Genomic DNA, 23631 nt, shown 5'->3' on the forward strand with positions numbered 1-23631 from the left:
TAGTTTACTGTAATTGCAAGCTGAATCATGTAAAACCTTTTCCCTCGTAATGCTGATTTTAATAAGGAGTTATATAATTTTTAAACTGCAGTACAAATTGCCGAAGGGTGAGAAGCTCCCTGAACATAGAGAAAATCCAGTTTTATCTGCCTTATAAATCAGAAAGGATTCCGTTTACGTTTTCTTCCTTCAGTTCAGGAAATATTTTATGCTTTTTTAAACAACTTACTGATAGCATCGACCTTGGACTTACTTCAGCTGTCTTCTTGCCTTTTAAGGTTGCTTTTTCAGAGGCTTGTCTCTTCCTCTTACTCTCCCATCCCTGTGTACACATGTTCCACTCATGAAGATTTAGAGCATACTGCCCTCTATATTAAAGCAGTAGTAATACCAAGAAATAGGCTGCATCCGTATGCATATCACACACATCAGAGCATATCACACACATCAGAGCATAGCATAAGGCGTAAGATAACCACAGAGGATTCTTAATTGCAAAAGTCAATTGGAAACCAAAGATCAGCTGATGACTATGGTCTCACTGAGTGAAGCAATTTGGGCAGACTAGATGGGTCTCATGGTCCTTTACTACATAAACATAGAAACACCCCTGCGCCTCCTCTCCTCCAGGGGATGCCTTCAATCTCTCCTCATAAGTCATTTAATGGAGACCACCCACCATTTTTGTCGCCCTTCTCTGGACCGCCTCCATCCTATCTCTGTCCCTTTTGAGATACGGTCTCCAGGACTGAACACAGTACTCCAGGTGAGGCCTCACCAAGGACCTGTACAAGGGGATTATTATCACCTCCTTTTTCTTACTAGTTATTCCTCTCTCTATGCAGCCCAGCATTCTTCTGGTTTAACTATTGTCTTGTCACATTGCTTCGCCGTCTTTAGATCACCAGACACTATCACCCCAAGGTTCCTCTTTTGCTCCGTGTAAAATAGCCTTTCATCCCGCATCACATACAGTTTTTTTGAATTATCACACCCCAGATGCATGGCTTTGCACTTCTTGGCACTGAATCCCAGCTGCCATATCTTCGACCACTGTTCAAGCTTCCTTAGATCACATCTCATTCTCTCTACTCCTTCCAGTGTGTCCATTCTGTTGCAGATCTTAGTATCATCCGCAAAAAGATAAACTTTACCTTCTATCCCTTCCGCAGTGTTGCTTATAAAGATATTGAACAGGACCAGTCCCAACACTGATCCTTGTGGCACTCCGCTTAACAGCGTTCTCTCTTCAGAGTAGGTTCCATTTACATTACATGCTGTCTTTTGTCTGTCAACCAGTTTGTTATCCAGGCCACCATCTTGGCGTTCACTCTCATCATATTCTTCTTCTTCTCCGATCTGCTTCTACCCATTAGTTAACAAGGGCAAGTGCAAGCTCTTGATGTTGCTTCTACAGTCTCTGCTTGATGTTGGTTCAATACGTCTTTGATGTTATCTACCCATCTTGCTCGTGCGCTTCCTCTGGCTTTCCATCTATTTTGTCATTGGATGTAAGAGACAACATATGTCAGAGCATTCTAGTGCCATTTGCGTTATTAGTTTCCATTCATGGATTGATGTTAGAGTCTTAATAAGGTTAGCTTAGATGCTCATTCCTCTGCAGTTGAGCTGGAGCACGAGTGTCATCTGTCCTGAGCCCTCATTTGATTTAACTCATATTGCACTGATTTCTCTACTGGATCTAACTTTCCATCTTCTGTTATAGTCACTCCAAGATACTTGAAGACATTGTTCCCCACCCCCATCCCAGGCAAGCCCCTATCCTCTCCACCCTTCTCTGCGTCTTACCTCATCCACAGGGTTAAAAAGGGGCAGAAACGATCCTCAGTCCCTCCTGGCCTGCCAGTGCTGTATTCCAGAATGGTGCTGCCTGGTCCGAGGCCTGTACCATTTTGAAGTACCGGCACACCCCAAAGTGGCACAGTCTCAGGCCATCTGGTGTTTTGCACCGGTGGGGCAGGAGTGACTGAGAATTGCTTCTGCCCTCTTTGGATCCCACAGACGGGGTAACATTGGTGAAGAGGTCTGAGAGATGGGGTGGGGAGGAGGGAAAACCACGGGGAAGACCGTTCTAAACTTTGTCAGTAGGTAAAATTGGCAAAAAGAGGAACGGGACTAGTTCCTCATTGAAAGCGAAAGTTTTGTTCATTTTTCTTTTGAAACAAAAGCACATTAATCCTCCTTGCATTACGGAGTCCATATTCAGCCACTATCCGGCTGAGCAAATTAGTCAAATAAATTTATCCAGCTAACTTGTCTAAAATATTCAGCCGCTTATCCGAATAAGTAGCAGCTGCTGAACACAGCCCTTACCAATGACCTCGATAAACTGGACCTAACTGATGCAGATTCTGCACTCTCAACCTGGAATCACCTCACTAACAGCATTGCTGACAAACTCTGCCCATTACATTCTAAAAAAATAAACCCCTCACTTAATACCAAAAAACCCTGGTACACTCCAGAATTAAAAACGTGGAAATGCAACCTTAGAAAACAGGAAAGGATTTGGCGGAAAGACCCCTCCCTTAGACAACTTGCTAAATACAAATACGCCCTACACATCTACCATGAGAATATCCTTAAAACCAAGAGAGACTTTCATGCCCAATGATCCATAACTTACATTTCAACCCCAAAACCTTAATCGCTTACGTCTCAGACCTAACCAAAACCTCCCCCACACCCATGCCCGACGACGAAGCTGCAACAAAATGCGAAGACCTAGCTCAATTTTTCCAAGATAAAATAGATAAAATCATGACACGTTTTCCCATAGCCTCATTACCCTCTAAAGCCCTCCCAAAAAACCCACATGCCTCCCTAAACTCTTTTGAGACTACTGCTCCCTCCGAAATCGAATCACTCCTAAAGAAAATGAAACCATCATCACACCCACCTGATACAATTCCCACTAAATACCTCCTCTCCATTCCAAACACAATATCACAACCGTTAGCTGACATCATCAATCGGTCAATCACCCGTGGACATGTTCCAACCTCTCTAAAACAAGCTTTAGTCAAACCTATTCTAAAGAAACCAAAGCTCGACCCTACAGAACTGACCAACTACCGCCCAATTTCTAAGCTACCATTCCTATCAAAAATTCTGGAAAAAGTAGTAAACCTACAACTAACTGACTATTTAGAAAGAAATAATATCCTTTTCCCATCACAATTTGGTTTCCGTAAGTATTTCAGTACGGAAACCTTCCTCATCTCACTCACAGACTACCTCCTCAAAGGATTGGACAAAGGCCACTTGTACATACTTGCACTGCTAGACATATCCTCAGCCTTTGACACCAAAAGCCATAATATCCTACTCGATCGGCTCTCTGAAATTGGCATCTCAGGAACACCTCTCCACTGGTTTGAATCCTATCTAAAAAATAGACAATATAAAGTTAGAATAGGTAACCACGACTCCAAAGCAATTGACCTACCACAAGGTGTTCCCCAAGTATCCTCGTTATCCTCTACCATTTTCAACATCTACCTGCTGCCACTCTGCCACCTCCTCTCTGAACTTGGTCTTACACACTTCATATATGCGGATGACATACAAATCATCATTCCTATTACTGATTCCCTACCTAAAGCTATCAAGACCTGGGAAACCTCTCTCTCTGCAATTAGCAACCTCCTCACTAACCTCAACCTCGCATTCAACACATCCAAAACAGAATTCATGATAATTTCACCCCAATACAACCCTTTCACCCCCTCCCAACACAATGCCCTCCCTCCCATAATCTCCATCACACAACACACAAGAAACCTAGGCGTTATCATTGACAATCAACTCAACCTAAAAAAATTGATTAACACCACAATGAATGAATGTTATTTCAAACTACAAACCCTAAAAAAACTAAACGCCCTCCTCCACTTTAACGACTTCTGTACAGTACTCCAATCCACTATTTTCTCAAAAATTGATTACTGCAACACCCTCCTTTTCGGCCTTCCCAAAAACACTATCATCCCCCTCCAAATGCTCCAGAATGCCGCTGCCGTATTCTCACTAACACTCGCAAAAGCAAGCATATCACCCCCGTCCTCAAAGAACTATACTGGCTCCCAATCCCACATCAAATCCAATATAAAACTCTCACCATCGTACACAAAACTTTACACAACCAAAATATGCACTGGCTCAATAACTCCCTTACTTTCAGCAACACCAACAGATCCACTCGATCCCGCTACTTAGCAACCCTACACACTCCCTCACCTAAGCTTACTCACCACATCTCCACTAAAGAGCGCGCACTAGCCATTGCAGGGCCTGCATTATGGACCACTATGCCTACTGACCTACGCCAAGAACACTGTTTGCAAAAATTCAAACCAAAGCTAAAAACTTGGCTCTTCATACAGGCATTCTCCTGACCCACTCTCATGTGTGCCCAGCATTAACCCTACAGCATTAACCCCTTCCTTGCACCGCTCCAGCCACTCCCCTATCCTCCTCCCCTTTCTCGCAAGGCCTCTTCAATTCCTCTGTAACCACATCATACCTCTGAGCAATTATTTCCCCGTGCCTTGCTAATATGTAAATATTCTTTCATCACCTATATACCATGTTATACATTTACCATATTTATTCAACTATGTATGCAGTTCCACCCATATTTTAGTCAACCCTCCTCTTGTTCTTTTGTTTCAGCACTGTTCATTGTGAAGCCTCTACGCTGTAGTTATGTTATGTGTAAACCGATGTGATGTTCCCAACGAATGTCGGTTTAGAAAAACTTTAAATAAATACATAAATAAGTACTGAAACGATGCCATCTAGCCAGATAAGTGGTGCTGAATATCGGCCTCTGCATATTCAACTTGTTCAGGCTGAATTGCTGTTCATTTTCTGTTATCAGAGGGAGATCAACTACAAAAGGAAGTTCACTGATGGTATCAACCTGAAAGCTGAAATAATAATTTAAAAAAACAACAACAATATATTGCCTTGGTACACATCTGATATGTGATTGGAAAGGTTACAGAACACTAAACTTTGTGCTCACTGAACTACCTTTTATCCTTGTATAAGCTCTAATTAAGCTGTAAATATTGTAAGCTAGGTTATGCTGCTAAGCACTGTTACCAGCTACATGTTGCTTATAAACTGTTAAAAAATGTCATTATAGTTACTCTTGTTAATAAATAAGTACCCTGTAAAATTGTTATATTGGTTACACTGTAAAGCACTGTTGCTGATCACTTGTTATTTGTAAACCGATCTGATGTCCAACAACGAAGGTCGGTATAGAAAAAAACCCCTTAAATAAATAAATAAATAAATAGGTGCCAGGATTCATAGGCAGCGGATTAGGGTGGGCTGCCGGGGCCATGGCCTGGCCAATGTTTTACCCCACACATCATCAGCAGCTGGGGAGTTTGGGAAGTAGGGGTAGAGGTTGGTTTCATTGGGACTCCCCCTTCCCCCTACCAACCCTGAACTTGCTGCTGCCTGGACTGACCACAATGTTTCCCTATTAACTCAATCAAACGCCTTCTCCTGCTCTACGAAATCCACCTTTGGACTTTGATGGCACTCGGTCGGCGTGCCTTTCCACTCAGTTGTCTGAGTGTAAAGATGGCATCGGCAGACTCTGTTTTCTCTTGAAACCCCTGTGAGATTATACCACTTGTGGCGGGATTATTTCATCACGCGTTGTCCCCGTTTGGCTTCATCCAGAAATTCCTCTGTAGTCAGGGCAATCTCGCCTGCTACCTTTACTTTACCAGGGCTGGAACAAGGCTGGCAATCTGTCAAAGCTTTGGTGTTTCCTGGTTGGATCCTCGCTCCTTGAAAGTCTCTGGAACGTCAGTGTCCCCGTTTCTCCTGTGGCTTTAATAGTTAGGGACCTTTGGGGGGGGGGGTGTTTAATTCTATTTATTTTCCAGAGAACTTATCAGTGTTTATTACAACAAGAACAAAACCAGTGTAAAAAATGGCTCGTCGGAGGTTATTTAGGTGGACAGAAGTCAGGGCAGCAGATTAGGATCCTAGAGTAGGGAATCCCAACCGTTTTTGTAAAGAAGACCTCCATCACCTTCCAAATCATTGACATGGCTTGATGAACATATGAATGGCCCTCTTCTCCCAGCATCCCCCCTTTCCTCTCCTTCTCCTCTCAAATGCTTCCCCTTTCCCCCTTCCAGCTTCTCCTTCCCCTTTCTCCCCAGCATGTCTCCTCTCCTCTCGGCCTTTCTTCTCATTGTTTCCCACTCCACCAAGTATCTTCCCTCTTCCCCCCCCCCCCCCCCCAGCATCTCCTCTTTTCCTCACCCCTCCCCGTGTCCCCGTCTGCCCTCCTCCCAGAGGTTCACAGTTCCCTGGGCCTCCCTGCTCAGCAGCAGCGCCAGTGGCTGGCTTTGGCCTCGGCAGTTCTGGGACTCCTCCCCGAGTGCAGCGCCAATGCTTATTCCGGCCTTTCTCCCCGGTGGCCGTGGCAGCAGCCGCTCCGCTCTCCCTCCTTGCAAGGCAGCTCAAGTGGTGACTCCGGCTCTGGCCGTCTCCCCCCTCCACCTGCAACTTCCTCCTGCGGCGTGGGCATGCGGTGGTAGCAATGCATGTGCTCGCCCTCCCAGCCTTCTGCAGCATGCGCAGTCCGGGCCCCAGTTCCTGTGCTTGCCCCCCCCCCCCCTAACGGTCTCCTGGGGGAGGAGACGCTGGAAAGCTGTTTTAACTGATTTTCTCCTTTGCAAAAATCAGGGAATTTATTGGCAAAACTCGGTTTAAACTGAAAGCGAAGGACTCTAATTACCGTATATCTTCTGTCTGTGCCAAGTGGTTTAACTCTTGATGTCTGTTCAGTGGAATTTTCCACTTTTGACAGAAGAATCGCTGGCTCAAGCTCAGTCACCTTCTTTACTTGTTATTCCTGAGGGGTTTAGCAAATAATCAAAACAGTGCCTGCATTTTTCTAATTCCTCATTGCTTTTACTTTCTTGTGGAAAGTTTCGGCCTCTTTGGTATCTTCTCAAACTCATCCCAGGCCTCTCTTTCCTTATTTCCCCAGTCACTTCTCTTCGGGCCAGTCTTTCTATGTTTCTCCTCCATTTTAGGTGGACCCAGTTGTACTAAGCCTTCTTTTTATAAGAACACATGATAAGCCATGCCGAGTCAGTCCCATCATCAAAAAACCCCATCCAGTTCTTCCTCAGAGTACGCGTCATTACAAGGCACATACGTTTGTACAAGGCTCAGCTTCCGGGCTGTTTTGTATTCATAATTTAGATATTCCCTCAACGACATGGTCTAGCTTTCTATAATATGTTTGGATAAAGACAATCAATTTGTTAACTGCAATAATAACAGATGCTCATTATGTAAAAGCTTCTGTTCACTGTGATTATGAATAACAGAATTGTTCATGGCAAAGGTACAAGCAAGGGATGAAACGTTTTCCCTTTCACAAATAGACTCTGCTGGGCTACAGGAGTTGGCCAAGCAGGGCCAGGGGTGTGCAGCACTGGTCCATAACCTGCTCTGGTTCTCAGGATGTTTGCAATGAATATTTATGAGATATATCTGCATACCTGTGATCTACGAAGTAGATTAATTTGCTGATTGTGATGGTTTTGAAAACCAGTAGGGTTGGTGGCCATGGAGTTGCACAACCCTATAGCATGAGATTCTGACATTTATGGTCTGATTTCAGATTTTCCCTGTTAATTCACCCTGTCATCTCTCTACCACATTTGTGGGAGTCTTGATCTGGTTATTTCTGTAGTAAGATGCCTAGCCATTTAGACTCTGTTGAGTGTATCTTATTCAGGGCTCATCATAACTGTATGTTTTCAGAGCCAGGCCAATATTTCGAGTAAACTGATTATGACTATGTTTGCATTCTGGCCAACCAAAATATTCATCTACTCCACTGAATTCTAGATGGGGACAAACCTATGGTTTGCAGAGAAAATTACCCACATACAAGACTGTTCACGTAACATGTACTAGCACCAGAACCTGCAAACAGTAATGCCAGCACATGCATTAAATTGTAAATTATTTGCTAATAAATATATTATAAATCCTGCAGAGAATTCTAGAAATCTACATTAGACACAAGGATAGATATTCTGCACTGTGTGATACTCTAGAAACTCCCAGACACCTGCATTAAATACAGGCAGGATTGTCTTCTGCCCTTTGATGCCTATAAGTACCAGGTACAGCACTGTATACATCAAGTAACAATAGTAATGACACATCTTGCCTACCCCCACTGTACATGTGCACCACTGCACGTTTTACAGGTCTGTGCAGATGCTATAGGAAACTTCATGCTCAGTAACTGCAGTTCTTGGCTGAACCACTTCCTGTTCTGAGGGTTCATGAAAACATTTCCTACCACACAACAAGGCTTTAAGTCAGCATGGAAAAATTCTGTCTAACTGACAGCTATTCTTCTGTCAGAAGTGGTAAATCCCATGCTGTGAAATCCCACAAGATTGCCATGGAACATGCATTGGATCAGTAGTTCCTCCACCTGGTCCTCAGGATCTGCCCAGTGAATCTGGTTTCAAGGGTATCCACAGTGAACACGCAGAAGACATACTGCATTTATGGCCTCTGTCATATTCAAATTATTATTATTATATTATTATTATTTAAATTTCTTATATACCGGCATTCGCGATGGGAGTCGCATCATGCCGGTTTACAAATAACAAGGTGTGACAACAGAATAAATACTTAATAACTTAAAAACATTAACATGTGATAGAAGAATAAGGTAGCAGTTACAATAAAACAGGGATAAAATGCAACTTGGAATGAAGAGAAGGCAAAAGAGAGATTAACACTGAGATAACAAAAGAATGACCAAGGTAAATAAAACCAAGGTAAATAAACCTGCCTCATTAAAAAAAAAAAAAAAAAAAGAGAGAACATTATTGAGTTGTCATTATTGAGTTGTCACCATAGATAAGCCTGAAAACCAGACTGGCCAGGTGATCTCCCAGGACTGGATTATGAACCCACCGCAATATAAGCAACTGAGGACATCAAGAGCTACAGCGAAGGGGAGGGGAGGGGGATCTATCTTGGGAGCTTCTCACAGCAGGCAGTGCCAAACAGAGCAAATATGTTCATTTGTTAAACACAAGCAGTAATATTTTGAAACTTAATAAACTTGTAATGAATGATGTCAAAGTATAAATTTGGGGCACCAAATGGACACTTACCCTGTGTGCCAAAATGTCGTAACCTTTGTCTTGGGTTTTTATTTTACCTTTCCTGGGAATTTATCAATATTTATTACAATAAGGAGAAAATCAGTGGAAAAACTGACTCATTATTTTTACTAAGTATCAGTGTTTATTTCTTCTCTTCCATCCCACCCCACCCCAATCCCCTTCTCCCACTCACTCACTCACTCACTCAGTAGCATCCCCTTCTCTCTTCTCCACACTTTGCTCAATATTCTTCCTCTCTCCTCCCCCTTCCTGTCTAGTATCTCCTCTCTCTCTCTCTCTCCACCCTGCAAAGAACTTCCCTCCCTCTCTCCCCCAATCCCCCAACAAGAATCTCCCTGTTCCCCTCACCCTCGCTCCCCCTTACTGATGGGGACTCTGGATTCCAGCACAGGGAGCACAGACTGCTTTCCTCCTGCCTACATCAGCAGGACGCCTGCATGCGCTTTGATGTGGTTCTCGTGCTCTGCAGCGCATTTTGCAACCGCACTCAGGCCGCTGAGCCCTGCCAGGAGGTGGTGAATTGAGCGGGAGCGTTTCAGCGGCAACAGGGAGGACCTTGAAATGTCGTGCACTTCATGAGGCAAGCGAGATGGGCTGCCAGCCAGGGTGCCATGTCCCAGGCTTACCCTGCCGCCGCCACCACAATGGCGGCAAAACATATCTTTTGTGTGGGCCCTTCAGCAGAGTCCTGGCACTACTGGTGGCTGCACTATGAGCAAGGGATACTCCAACGCCCCCATCACTGGAGGGGGGGGAGGTATGCCCCACCCCCGCCATCAAGTCTGCAACATGGCACCGTCCCCCAGGGCACCGCTTTGTCCCGCCATGACACTGGGTGGCTGGTCAAGTGGTAGCCATGCAGGGCTTTGCTGCTTGTGCTGTGAGATCCTGCAGAGGTCCAAAAAACCCACATTCGGTACAGTGCAGGGCAATGTTTCCGGCCCCGTGAAAGCACAAAGAAAACGCTTCCTGCTCCTCTGCATAGTGTCCAGGTGCCACCTTTATTAAAACCAGACTATAAAGGCTGACACCACAGCACTTTATTTATTTATTTTGTTTTACTTATTTATTTTAAAAGTTTTTATATACCGCGAAACGGTCAGGGTCTGGCCGTCTAGGTGGTTTACAGTAAAACATGCATAATTTAAAAAACAAACAGTATCCATTATTTTATATAAAAGTAGTAAAATGAATAATATGTGCCCTATATCGATAAAATTCTAACAAAATAGGTTCTTCCTAACTTGAGAAATTTTAACGTAAATATGGTAGTGAGACAATTTTGACATAAATATTATAGTGAGGTATTTTCAATCAAAAATTGATATATAGCTGGCAATAAAGAATAAAGCAGTTATTAACAATTAATATCTAAAATTAACTGGGGTTACATAAACAGAATTAATTAATTTAGCTGGGGTTGTAAGCACACTTAAAAAGATATGTTTTTAAGTGTTTTCTAAATTCTCCTGTATTTTGAATTAATCTAATATTTTCTGGTATAGGGTTCCAGAGACGAGGGCCTGCAACTGAAAAGGCCCTTTCCCGAGTCATGTCCAGTCTTGCATTTTTTACCGAGGGTACTTCTAAAATGCACTTATCCATGGAACGTAATTGTCTTGAAGGCTTATATATCCTAAGTAGAGAACAAAGCCATACGGAATTTGCATTGTATAATAAACAATGAATTATTGATAGAATTTTGTAAGAAATGTGGTAAGATATCGGAAGCCAATGAAGTTGATGTAAAATTGGTGATATATGATCTCTACGGGTTAAGTTATATAGGATACGAGCTGTTGAATTTTGGATGGGTTGTAATGGTCTCGAATGGTGTTGTTGGGCAAGCCCAAATACAGAGCATTACAGTAATCTAAACTTGATAGTATTAATGCCTGGACTACAGATCGAAAATCGGATGAAAATAGTAAAGGTTTCAGTTTTTTTAGCATGTTGAGCTTGTAAAATGATTTTTTCACTAATGAGGATAAGTTACTTGTCATTGCTAATTTGGAGTCAATAATGGTCCCTAAGTTTCTTGCATGAGGTTTTATAAGTATTGGCTGATCTTCAAAAGTAAAATTATTTGGAGGTTGAAATATAGAATCAGGAACAGATGATAAGAAGATGAGCTGTTTTTGAGGTGTTTAATTTCTGTCTATTGTGTGACATCCATATCTTTATTGATGAGAGATATAAATGCAAAAGTGAAAAGGACTCTGCTTCAATGGCAGGGGAGCAAGACTGATACTTCACTTTCAATGCATAGCCAGCATGGCACTCTGCTTCAACGGCAGGGGGGATGAAGAAAGGTGGATCTATATTCAGGCAACAACCAACAAGGACTGAATTACATAGTCTGGATAAACAGATAAGCATGGGTGTAGCTTGCTTATTGCGGTGGTTAATACCCTTAACTAATTGAGCTATTTCACTTAGATGCAGTTCCAACACTGCTCTCTACATTAATGGCGGAGGTAGAAGGGAAATAGAATAAAAAAGGTTACTAAGAGCCAAGAGAAACAGATAAGTATGTGAGAAAAAATAAGTGTGAAAGCTTGCTGGGCAGACTGGATGGGCCATTTGGTCTTCTTCTGCCGCCATTTCTATGTTTCTATGTTTGTATCCAAGAATTGGTAAAAGGAAGTATGAATTGTATATCATCTGCGTAAATTTTAAACACTACATTGAGACCTGCTAGAAGATGGCATAACGGGAGAAGATAGATGTTAAAGAGAAGAGCTGACAGCGCTGATCCTTGGGGCACTCCAGTTTTGGTGGAGTACCAGTCAGATTTGTGATTTCCAATGGTAATTCTTTGAGGTCTTTCACCTCCCCAACCGCGTCATGTCCTGTCCAAAGGATTGATGATCATTTTACACCGATGTAAGTTTTTCTGGTCTTCCGGGAAGTGGGGGCCCATGCAACAACCCTTAACCCGTTCCACACAAGCCATCCAGTGACTTTCAGATGACCTTCGGCCACTAGTACCAACCTGAGCTGGATCTGCGAACCAGTGCCAAGCTACTGGTCCACCCTGGGACCCCCACCACCACCACCACCCTTTCCGTTTGCAGCACCTGAGGAAGCCGAGTGCCGCACTGTTTCTGGAGTCTTAAAATCAGTGCAGCGTGCCTGGCGAGGGGGCCTGACCGGAGCACAATCAAGTTAGGGTCAACTCCAGCCTAAAAAGCAGCCTCGCTATCTGAGAAACATTTTATCTCCTCGCCGCACGCTGCTGCCGTTTCCAACTGCCAGGGAAGAAACGGCCGAGTCATCATGAGCCATGTAAGCCTGCGGGCACATCTTGCACATGTGCCACGAGTCATCCCCGCCTCTTGCCTCCAAGCAGCCTTTGATTTTATGGGCTAGCAATGCCAGTCACTGGTTGCCCTTTAAATACGTAGTTGCCAATGGCCCCTCATTTGGCCAGAAAGGGTTGCCGTCCTCCTCCTGACTCCCTCATCCCTGGAAGATGGGAGGGGGGAGAGAGAAAGAGAACCTGTATGTGAGAGAGTGGGGGGAAGAAGGAAATATTGCTTTTGCTGATGGCCAATGATTTTTGAGTGCATTTTTCAGCTTAGGCTGGACACGGGTTGTATGCAGGGATATTACTTCATAGTTTGTAAGGCTGATGGCAGCAGCTACCTGTGCTGATTTTGCCCGTTCTTGTTTTAGATATTCTTATGTTTTTAATGCTGCCGTTTATTGTACATTTTGTGTCTTCTTTGCTGTTATGTTTCCCCTCCCCCAATCCACGCTGCATCTCAGTTTCCCGAGACGGCATCGGCAGAGGGGTGGCTGGAGGGAGCTTTGCCGTTTCAGCCCTACCTGCCCGCACCCTGCAGGAAATGTACCCGGGCCTGGCAGCGTCCTCCCAAGTGGGACAAGCGCCGCTCCCATTGATAAAAGTTGCAAATATCAATGGGTTAGCAAAATGTGAATGTTTCCTGTATTTTTTTCTTTTCTGAGCCTGCTTGGCTGCTTTCTGTTTTCAAGCGATAAGACAGCGTCCGAGGGCCAGGCCTCCGCTGTCTTCCAGAATGTACAGGGCTCCTCTCTCTACCCTGAATCCTCTTAGAAAGAATTAATAACCCTCTCCTGCTCCTCTTTTTTCCTCTTTCTTCACCGTTTCGGTGGAATTTCTTTCGAGGGGGGTGGGGGGTGTGTGTGTGTGTTCGCTTTTTCTCTCTGTCATATTCCTCTTAAGAATTTGTTTCTTCAAGTATAACATGTAAAACCCTTGCTATAAATAAAAAGTTAAAAAGCTTAGCCAGCTGTGAAGGAAGAGCATTCAGCTGGCCAGTCGAGGTGGGCTTGCGACAGCCGGCGACATCTAGTGCGAGAGCGAGCAGTGAAAAGTGCCTAGGAAGTGGGAGAGGGGGGGCTCAGCCACTTGGGCGAGGAGCCCCGTTATGCTAAGGGCTTTAGCTAACAGGGGCCACCACGGGCCCAGCAGCGAGGGGTGAGGAGGGAAGGGAGCGAGGCTCCTCCCCCTCGTGCATCCTTCCAGTTCTCCCCCAGCCCCTCCCCTCTCCGGCCCAGCGAGCTGCCGAGAGGATGCTGCCGCTTGGAAATGAAACGAAATGACGCGCAGCAAGTGCAGTTCTGTTTGGCTCGATGTGGTTTTGGATGAAAAACGAGACAACACATTTCGTGGCGTTTTCCACTTTTGTTGCAAACCAGAGCCCATCCTTGCCCTCCACGAATTGTTCGGTACCGACAGGCGGGAGGGCCCGGGTTGAGAAAGCACTGGTTAAGAGCGCGCTCGTAAAAAGTATCATTTCTACGCGTTAAAGTCTGCTGTCGCTCCTCTAAGGCCAGCTGCCACCATGGTAAAATTCTGACTGCGCCTTCGTAATCTATAGTTAAATAAATCATCTCAGTGCCGATAAAAACGGGGAGAAATGTGAGGTCGGAGACGGCAGTGTCAAGAGGCAATCCTGCCAAGCACACACTCATGTGGGTCTCATCCTAGGAGTGTCGTGACACCAGCGTGTAACGACCCCTTGACGGGCAATAATGTTAAAATGGAGAGACGTACGGCAGATTGCGCTGCTGCGGGTCTGGGTAACCGCAAGTGTTTTTTTCTGTTGCGGTACCTGCAATGATTTTTTTGTCTACTAATTAAGGAATCATGAACAAAAATGTTACTTTGAAACTATTTTATAATGCAAACAGGCTTTCGTTTTAGTTCGTTTTATATCTTTGCTTTTTTGTATATGTGCAGCTATAAAGCTTTTAAGTCCTCAAGCTTTCTGTGAAATTAATAATTTTTTTTATGGCATGGGCCTTCTACACTCGATCTGGGTTCGGGCCTCATAATCCGGCCCTGCTGAGGCTGCTGCCGTCCAGGATCAGAACGTTTGCAGCGCGTGGGTCGAACCGCGACGCCTCGGCACCAGGCAGTTCGGAGAAGAGGAGGAAATGGACCGAGGCGTCACACTGCGCAAGCCCAGATCGGTGGCGGGGAAAGGCGGGAGACCGCAACAGGGTGGGGCGAGATATGCAGGCTGCTGCCACCGCCCTCGTCCGCTCAAGGCGACGCAGCCCCTGGGCTCCTGCGGCAATTCTGCAGGGAACCGGGGATTCTGATTTGATAGCTCTCGAGTGCACCACTTGTACTAAAAGGTTTTTCCCATTTTGTGACTACGGGGGGGGGGCGGAAATAATTAGAACTGTACATATGGCTCATAGCTTCTAAGATGCACAATACTGCGTAACTGGAATAAACGAGGGTGGGGAAGGGAAGAGGGTCAACTAAAAGGAAAACAAAAACCACCAATAGGCACATAAATAAATTTGAAATAGATTTTACGGTATAGAAAAGTTTTAAAATAATAAATAATAAATAAATAATAAATTAAGCACATCCTCAGGCCATACCAGTTCATTTGATGCCTAATTTGTGTCTTTAAATTTATTTATTTATTTATTTAATTCTTTTATATACCGACCTTCATGACAGGGGTCATATCAAATCGGTTTACATGGAACAAGGGGAAAAAAACATTGTTATCAATCATTTAACAATAAAATAATCAGAGGAGGTAAAAAGTTACATATAACAAGGAGATCGAACTTGGGAATAGAAGAAAGAGAAAGACAGAGGGATAACCATTGTGATAAAAAGGGTATCACTATGTAAATTGTCCTGTAGGTTTGAGATGTGGAGTTCTGAAAGTGAATAGATTAAGGGAAAGCTTGGCTAAATAGCCAGGTTTTAAGTTTTTTTCGAAATGTTTGTAGGCAGGGTTCCTGTCTGAGGTCTGGAGGTAAATTGTTCCAAATAGAGGGACCTGCTATCGAGAATGCTCTTTCTTTGGTTGCGGTGAGGCGTGAATCTTAGACTTAAGAAGTCTTTGCAGTAACACAGATATTGTGTATTATATATATGCAGCAGACTAGCAAACATCTGCAAAATATTTGAAGAGCGCTGACGATTTGATGCCCCTCCCCCCCGCCATGTCCATTCCCAGCATTCACTTCCCCAGCCTCACTGCACTGGTATCCCATGTCCTACTGTTACCTTTGCCTCCCTCAGGTGTCACCCGCGGGCCAAACAAGCCATCCCGGTGTGTTGCATCCCCAGTGTCCCACGCTGGCCACTGTATTGTGGCTATGCCGCCAAGTTTCCTGAGTCTTCCAGCCACGTGGGCAGGAGGTCTAGGCCTGAGCCACGCTGGGCGTGCATCTCAGCAGGGTGAGCCTGCAGGCTGGCATGCATGTGCAAGCTGGTCACCGACAGGCAGACCCCCCACTGCCTAGGTGCATTGTACACGGCAGCCAGACTGATCAATCTGGACTGTCGTAGTGAACAGTAATGGCCGGAGATATGTAAACCTGACACACGGGGTTATTATGCCCAGAGTCAGAGAGAGTTGCTCTTTTGTGCAGCTGCTGTTGCTTTTCTCCATTTGGACTATGCCTGTCTTGTTTTTTTAACATGTGTTGTCACCCAGCCTGTGTCCTGGACTGGGACAGCCAACGGGCGACAGGTGAAGGAAGGGGCAGTTTGCATTCCTCTGTGATCCCACCAGAGAGAACAGGCCCCTGCTGCCCTGTAACTGCCCCTTACAGGAGGTGGGGTTGGGGGTAAAAGCACCAAAAGTGCCTTGGGGCAGCAAAATCGTAAATCCATCCCGGTGGATCCTACCCACCTCGCTCGAAAAACACCACCATTCTGACCTAGAACCTTCAGCGGGAGGAGGACTCTCCCGGAGGTGCTGCGAACCCTGCCGGAGATCTTGCCGGTCACAGTACTCTGAAACTGCAGGTCAGACATAAACAGCTCCCAGCTCCGCAGTCAGATCAGACAAAATATAAAGCACATGGTGAATATGAAACCCGAAAAATAATCAGACCACTCAGTACTTCATCTTACACAGGGGATTAAAAAGTGAGGAGAAAGGCAGGTCCCTCTTAATCCTCTCGTTACATAACATTGCGCGGTCCGCACCCACGCGATTTCCCTCGGCTGTTATGTTAACAATAAATATAACGCTGATCACACACATTCTCATGTGCTGGAGTTCAGGCGAGGTTAGGCACGGCATGGATGTCAGGATCACAAAAGGTTCAGTGCAGTCAGGAGCTTGTAGCTGTCGGCACAGACTGTGGTGTTTCTGGGAACGCTAACAGCAGATTAACCAGGTGGAGAAGTGGGCGCAAAAGAGATTAGATCATGGCTGAGAAATTTTCTAAAGAAAAGCTTAGAGGAGCCAACATTTCAAAAGGGCTGGGAATAGGTTCCAGAATGGCTGTGTCTTCACATAGTGTAACTTTTTGGATTAGAGTTTCTCATAAAAACATACAAAAAATTGCCATACTGGATCAGACTGAGAGTCTAGCAAGCCCAGTATCATGTTTCCAGCAGTGGCCAATCCAGATCACAAGTATCTGGCAAGATCCTAAATAGATCCCATGCTGTTATCACGCAGTGATAAGTAGTGGCTAAGCTATTCCCTAAAGCTACTTATTTAATAACATTTTATGGACTTCTCCAGGCACTTGTCCAAACCTTTTTTAAACCCAGCTATGCTAACTGCCTTAACCACATCCTCCAGCCTTGAATTCCAGAGCTTAATTTTCTCTGATTTGTTTTAAATGTGCTACTTACTAACTTCATGGAGTGTCTCTAGTTTTTGTATTTTTTGAAAGCGTAAATAATCGATTAACATTTATCTGTTCTATTGCACTCATGATTTTAAAGACCTCTATCATATCCCCCATCAGCCGTCTCTTCTCCAAGCTGAACAGCCCTAACCTCTTCAGCCTTTCCTCATAGGGGAGCCGTTCCATCCCCTTCATCATTTTGATCACCTTTCTCTGTACCTTTTCCAAAGCAACTATATCTTTTTTGAGATGCGGAGACCAGAACCCGCACACAGCACTCCAGACGTGGCCTTACCACAGACTGAAAATTAGGTGTTTTCATTCACCCCATTTTGCATGACAGATACTATTTGGACAACCAAAAGATCATAGTTATGCAGTCCCCTCAACTCATTATCTGTAACTGGTGATGAAGTCCTTCAAGTATTAGCAGGCAGGGGTATCACCCTGGGTTCAGCACAACTCTAGTCTGTTGGAAGCAGGCCCGGTGCGACCGGGTGTGCAAACCGTGCATTTGCATGGGGCGGCACACCCGGGGGGGCGGGCCAGCGGTAGCAGAAGAGGCTGTGGAGCCACCAGCGGAACGTAACCTGCTGGCGGCTGAAGGAGAGAGGCCACAGGCTGCCAGTAGAGCTCAACCCACTGGAGACTGAAGGAGAGAGGTTGCCAGTGGCTGAAGAAGGAGACCGCCGGCAGAGCTTAATCCACCAGTGGGTAGGAAGGCGAGAGGCTGCCGGCGGCTGAATAAGGAGAGAGCTGCCAGCGGCTGAAGGAGGGGCCTGTGTTTTTGTGTGTGCGCGTGCTCGCACACAACTTCCGCTCCTCCCCCCAAGCAGTAAAGCCGTTGGGCCATGGTGGAGCACATCCCACCATGGCCTGATGACATAGGAGGCCCTGTATGTATATGTGTGAGCTTGTATGTGTGTCTGCATGAGAGCCTATGTGTTTGTGTCTGTGTGACAGCCTATGTGTCTGTGTGAGCACATGTGTGTGAGTGTGACAGCCTATGTGTGTGTGACTGTGAAAGCATATGTGCCTGTGAATGTGACTTGGGAGCCTGTGTGCAGACACCACACACACACACATAATGTATCTGTGAGGGAGAAGGAGCCTGTATATGTGAGAGAGAGAATGTGTGGGAGAATGACTGCTATTGTGTGTGTGTGAGAGAGGGAAGATAAAATTTGTAAGGCCCTACCTCCCCCAATCCATGATGATCTCAAGGTGACTGGAAATCAGAAGGTCCCAGGTATGAAGAGCAGGAGAGTTTTGAATTCTTATTAGTTGTAATCATTGGGTGTAATTTGATGTTTCTGCTCTTTTGAAATATGTAATTTTGGGGGGGGAAATAGAATATTTTTTAATTATTGGATTTTTTATTCATCAGATGTATTGGTGTTTGGGAAATTGTGGATATTCTTATTCATTAACTGGTTTGAAATATTCTTTTATGAATATGATTTTACTATTATGCTTGATGTTTTATGATTTTACTATTTACTATATTATATTACTATATATTTTATATATAATTTATATTTATTTCTTTTTATATATTTATATATAAAAATATTTATATATTTTATATTTATATATTTTATAAATATATACATATTTATATATATATATTTTACTATATTACTTGATATTTTATGATTTTATTATTATGCTTGATTTTATTACACAACATATACCTTATATTATGAATACATGTTACCGTTAAATGTTCTGGCACATTGTTAGTAAGAGTTCAACCAAATATATATTTACGTGCCTCATTGTAAACCGTTGTGATGGTACTTTACTAAACGACGGTATAGAAAATATTTTAAATAAATAAATAAATATTATTTAATGTTTTATGAAGAATGGTAATGTTCCTGTTTTTCCATTGTTGCTCTGCATATAGAGGCTGGCCTGTTGTGGGTTCCAGTTCAGTTCTTCTCAGCGAGCTTCTGTTTATACTTTCTGATCTCTTTATTCAGTATCTGGTCAGGGTCTGTCTGTGTTCTGCATACGTGATAGAAGTGAGGGGGTGGGGGAGTGTCAGTTTTTAAAAATAAAGATTGCAGGAGGGAGCTGGGCTTTATCTGATGGGCCGGGACAGAGACTGAATGAATGGGGGGGGGGGGGGGGGGGGGGGGGGGGAGGGGGAAGGTGGGGGTAGCACAGTAATTGTTTGCTCAGAGCAGCAAAAAATCTCACACAGGCTCTGGTTGGAAGCCTGACCATAGCACAACATTTACTTTCTCTCCTCCATAGTGCCCAAAGGCAAATTACAACATACAAGAAAAACAAGGCATAACAAAATCTAAACAGGATGCAAAAGGATATAAAACCTATAACCTGCCAGCAACAAGGAAAGACAAATAATACAACAAATAAGATGATGCCATTTAGGGAAAAAATGATAGCGATATAGATCTGTTTCTTATCACTTCCTCTGGGCATGTACAGCTTGCCACTTTTGGGGACAAGCAGATGGGCTAGATGGACTCTTTCTCTGACAAGGCTTGGCAGTTCTTATTTTCAATAGCAAGGGAGTGATGTTTTGTGTTGGGCATCAGAGAACTTGGCGTCGGCTGTTGTAAGGTTGTACTGTTTTCTCTGCCAGTTTTCCACAGTAAACCAGAATTTCAGTTCACCTTTCATTCTCGGATTTACTGGTGCCAGCAATAATGTGCTGGTTTCTCAGCAGTAAATTGCTTTTAGTTTGAAATTAGTCCTTGGCGTTCAGTATTTTTGACTGGATTTATGGGCAGATCTAGAACTTTTGCTTTGATAAATGGACAGACGGTGAATGCCACAGGTTTCCTGGCACTGCGTGGCATTAAGTCTGGGCAAAATGTTTTCGTAAACATTATATATACAGCAGCCTCAGTCTTTTTTTTATTTGATTTATATTCTGATTTTCGGCACTTCAAAGCAGATTATATCTGTAAGCATTTCTTCTTAATCTGCAAGAATTAAAGAAACATTAAAATAATGGTCAGTTTAGTAATGGCGTCATTGTGACTCAGCCCGATGGCTCAGAAGCGGTGCAGAGCAGTACAATGTGTGAAAGAAGAGTTTCAGTGTCCGAGCCTGGCTTCTGCTCTTCAGGTTGGCCGGGGCTGGGACCTGCAGAGGAGGGCACCCTGCTCATTATGCAACAGCGACGCTTGCCTTCTGGCTGGCAGAGAGCTCATGTGTCAGGGTCCAGCAGGAAGCACCACGTTTGTGCCTGCCAGCTTAGGGCCCTGTTGCTATAATGGCTGGGCTATACGGGAAGGGGATAAGTATGTGGGCGGTCAGAGCAACTCCGGTTACCTGCGCGTGATTGAAGGCGCATCATGGCACCCTGGCGCCGAGTAGAAGCAACATGGGGAGGCTGCTGAAGAAAAGAAAACCCTCCCTATAGTCATGCACTAGGAACTGCAAGTGCCATCCATGATAGGTCAGACCTGGAGGAGGGGTGGGGAAGCAGTCGCTTACCTAAAATAATGAGAACTGGTCTGTATGAGGCTTTCTTGGAGGACAAGGTAGGAGAGGTTAAGGGTGGGAGAGAGGGCGTGTTACAATACCTGAACTGTGATTGTTATGCTCCCTGTTAGACTTTATATATGTTAGTCCCGTGGTGCCTCATGCCGAGCAAATCTGTCATGCTGGACGGATTTATAAGTCGCCCGGAGAGCAGTGGGTTTTGCAGGATCTCTGGTCAGAGCCTGGACAGTTAACTCAGGAAAATGTAGGATGCAAGGCGGCAACAGCAGGCAAGTTCACGGTGCGCTCTCAAAGTCCAGAACAGTTCTCGGGGCGGCTTGTGGGCTAAGAATGCAGGTCTATTCCTCCACAGCCATCAGGATGCACTGTAAAATATTTGTTTCAAAAATAGCTTCATGTACTTAACATTTAAACATGTGGAGACACAGTGGCGGAAGAAGCAAGTAGGAATATGGATTAATGCTGACTATTTGATTGGCGCCACCAGTTTGCAGACGCTGGAAGGCCTTGGCGAATCTCTTGCACAGAACGTGGCGTGACCCCCAAGCCACCTCAGTGTTTGAGAGCCAGAGCAGCACTGTGGAGGCAGGGTCTGGAGTCAGTTGAGACTGGCAGTAGATGGACAATGCAAACAATTATGGCTTTTTATTTATTTTACATTCTGCCTTACTTCAAAGAGGACTGCATTCAGATCCTGCAGGCCTGGGAAATCATTCTGCTTTGTGACTTTCGATATTGCTTAGAAAATAATGAACTCTAAATGGATATCCATATGCGTACTTTGTGGTTTCAGTAAGGAGGGAACTTTAGTTTCTTTGCTGGACTTGTAATATCAAGCGGATTATATGTCCAGTCCTCTTTAGCTGGTACTAAGTGAGGGACAGCTATAAATCCTACACAATTTTATGCAGCTCTTCAAAGGAATATTATTTTTAGAGCTCAATTGTTGATATTCTGTTCCTTGCCTATAATTGATATTTTGTGGTTATCACTATCAATCTTTTTTTGTTGCTTCTTTTGGGTATTTTTTTTCTGTTTTACAAAGGAATATTATACTCAGTGAGGCATTGTTAAATCCCCGGCTTTTCCTTGGCATTGCTTGTGTTCTAGCTCTCTGAATCGCATGCTAGAATCCATGCTTACAACATCTAGGGGCCTATGCAATAAAGTGCACCCAGCCTAACACACAAGTTAAAGCGCTGCTGGTCATGTGTTTTGGACGTGCTAGACTAGCACTCGATACAATAAGGAGATTAGCGCGTCCAAAACGTGTGCCCAAACAAATGCGTAGCCAATAGCGCCCATCACATGTAAATTCCATGTAGATGAGGCTATTAGCTATTACCCCTGATGCAGAAAATTGCCCGGCCACCCAATGCACACTTTTTAACCCCGCAAATTTAACCCCAGTCCTGGAAGGTGGAGTGAAGTCAATTTGGGGAGCAAGGGCTCAGGAGAAATAAAAACGTGCGGTCCTCTGTGGTTCTTCCTACTTAGTATCATTGTGACTCTTAACTTTACTGCTTGCAGTGTTGAAAAATAAATGTATATTGGCTTGATTTAAATAAAAAAAACACAACAATTTTTATGGCCGAACAATTTAGACGCCCATAGCAAGGGGCACGAAGCTATAAGCATCTTCAGCAGCCTCAGCCAAATTGGCTAGAAGAAGCAGGATAAAAAGAAAACAGATGCTCGTTTTGAGCGCCCGTTACAATTGCGGGCGCCTGATGCAATTGAAAACTAGGAATGCACAATTCTCTCCTTGCGCGCCCTTTTTTTTTTTTTTACGCAGCCCCTCATTTAAATACTGCATCGGGTGCCCAGGGAACGAGGCTGCTCGCACATTAGGAAAACAGGCACTCGATACGAGCGCCCATTTTCTGCGCGCGTCTTATTGCATCGGCCCCTTAGATTGCAGCCAGGGGCTCAGTGAATTTAAGGCAGCAGATGCAGGGAGCCTGAAGGAGTGGTGATGCTGTATGACAGGTTGCCAGAATGTAAAACACAACCAAACTAACAGGTTTTCCCCTTTTTACAGGGAGTTTGGACTTGCCTGCCTCCAGATCTGATTTGAGATGGAATCATAGAACACAGGCTCTCGCTGATTGGACCCAGCAAGGGGCAGAGAGTCCCCAGAGTGAGAACTGCTGATGGTATGTGAGGGTACCAGCTAGCACCTTAGCAAGGCTGCCCTTGCTAGAAAAAGTTGATGCTGCCCCTGTACTAGGGCACAGAGCAAGTTGATTGATGCATGTGTCATGTTTTCTGAAACCAATAGATAAGCTTTGCCTTCATCCTTTCGTTTGCCTAGGACCCAAGTGGGGATACTAGATATGGGGCTACAGATCCCAGCAACAATGATGGGAAGACACTCACCAGGACCCAAAAGTTGAAGCAGGTCTTCAAAGAGTATGGAGCTTTCGGGGTTTTATTCCACGTTGGAATCTCCTTAATGTCTCTGGTAGTGTGCTACCTCATCATTGTAAGGTGCGTCCCTAAAGGAAGGCCAGAAGTAGGTGAAAGGAAAATGGTGTCCAGCCCCGCCTTGTTTGGTGTTTAGCCTGTGATATTCCCCATTCCATTTAATCATGGTTATCTTGACATCCCCTGGACACAGGATGCCAGAGGTGGCAGGGCAGGCTGCACAATGCTTGATGGAAGGTACCGGGCCAGAGACTGTGAAGGACCCAGAATTGGTGATTCCACTCTCCAGCAAATATTCATTCATTTCTGCTTTCTCTGCTGAGGGGGTGAACTTGCAAGAGATTCCCAGCAGTGGCGCTCTGGTTTCACAACC

General features: G+C 44.6%; 2 protein-coding genes across 2 annotated transcripts in view; one reads left to right on the forward strand and one right to left on the reverse strand.

The window, feature by feature from the left end:
• The window catches only part of LOC115077105 (solute carrier family 2, facilitated glucose transporter member 1-like), a 189501-nt gene that overhangs the window by 122671 nt on the left and 43199 nt on the right, over window positions 1-23631 (reverse strand). The gene's annotated exons all lie outside the window — the stretch shown is intronic.
• Window positions 1-23631, forward strand: part of LOC115077106 (protein FAM210B, mitochondrial-like) — a 71252-nt gene that overhangs the window by 46170 nt on the left and 1451 nt on the right. Inside the window, exons 2-3 of the mRNA XM_029579303.1 lie at window positions 22873-22987; window positions 23146-23321. Coding sequence (XP_029435163.1) covers window positions 22985-22987; window positions 23146-23321 — 179 coding nt within the window. The 5' untranslated portion in view covers window positions 22873-22984. The remainder of the gene's footprint in view (window positions 1-22872; window positions 22988-23145; window positions 23322-23631) is intronic.

This window comes from Rhinatrema bivittatum, chromosome 15 (assembly GCF_901001135.1).
Source record: "Rhinatrema bivittatum chromosome 15, aRhiBiv1.1, whole genome shotgun sequence".
In the NCBI taxonomy this organism is placed as follows: domain Eukaryota; kingdom Metazoa; phylum Chordata; class Amphibia; order Gymnophiona; family Rhinatrematidae; genus Rhinatrema; species Rhinatrema bivittatum.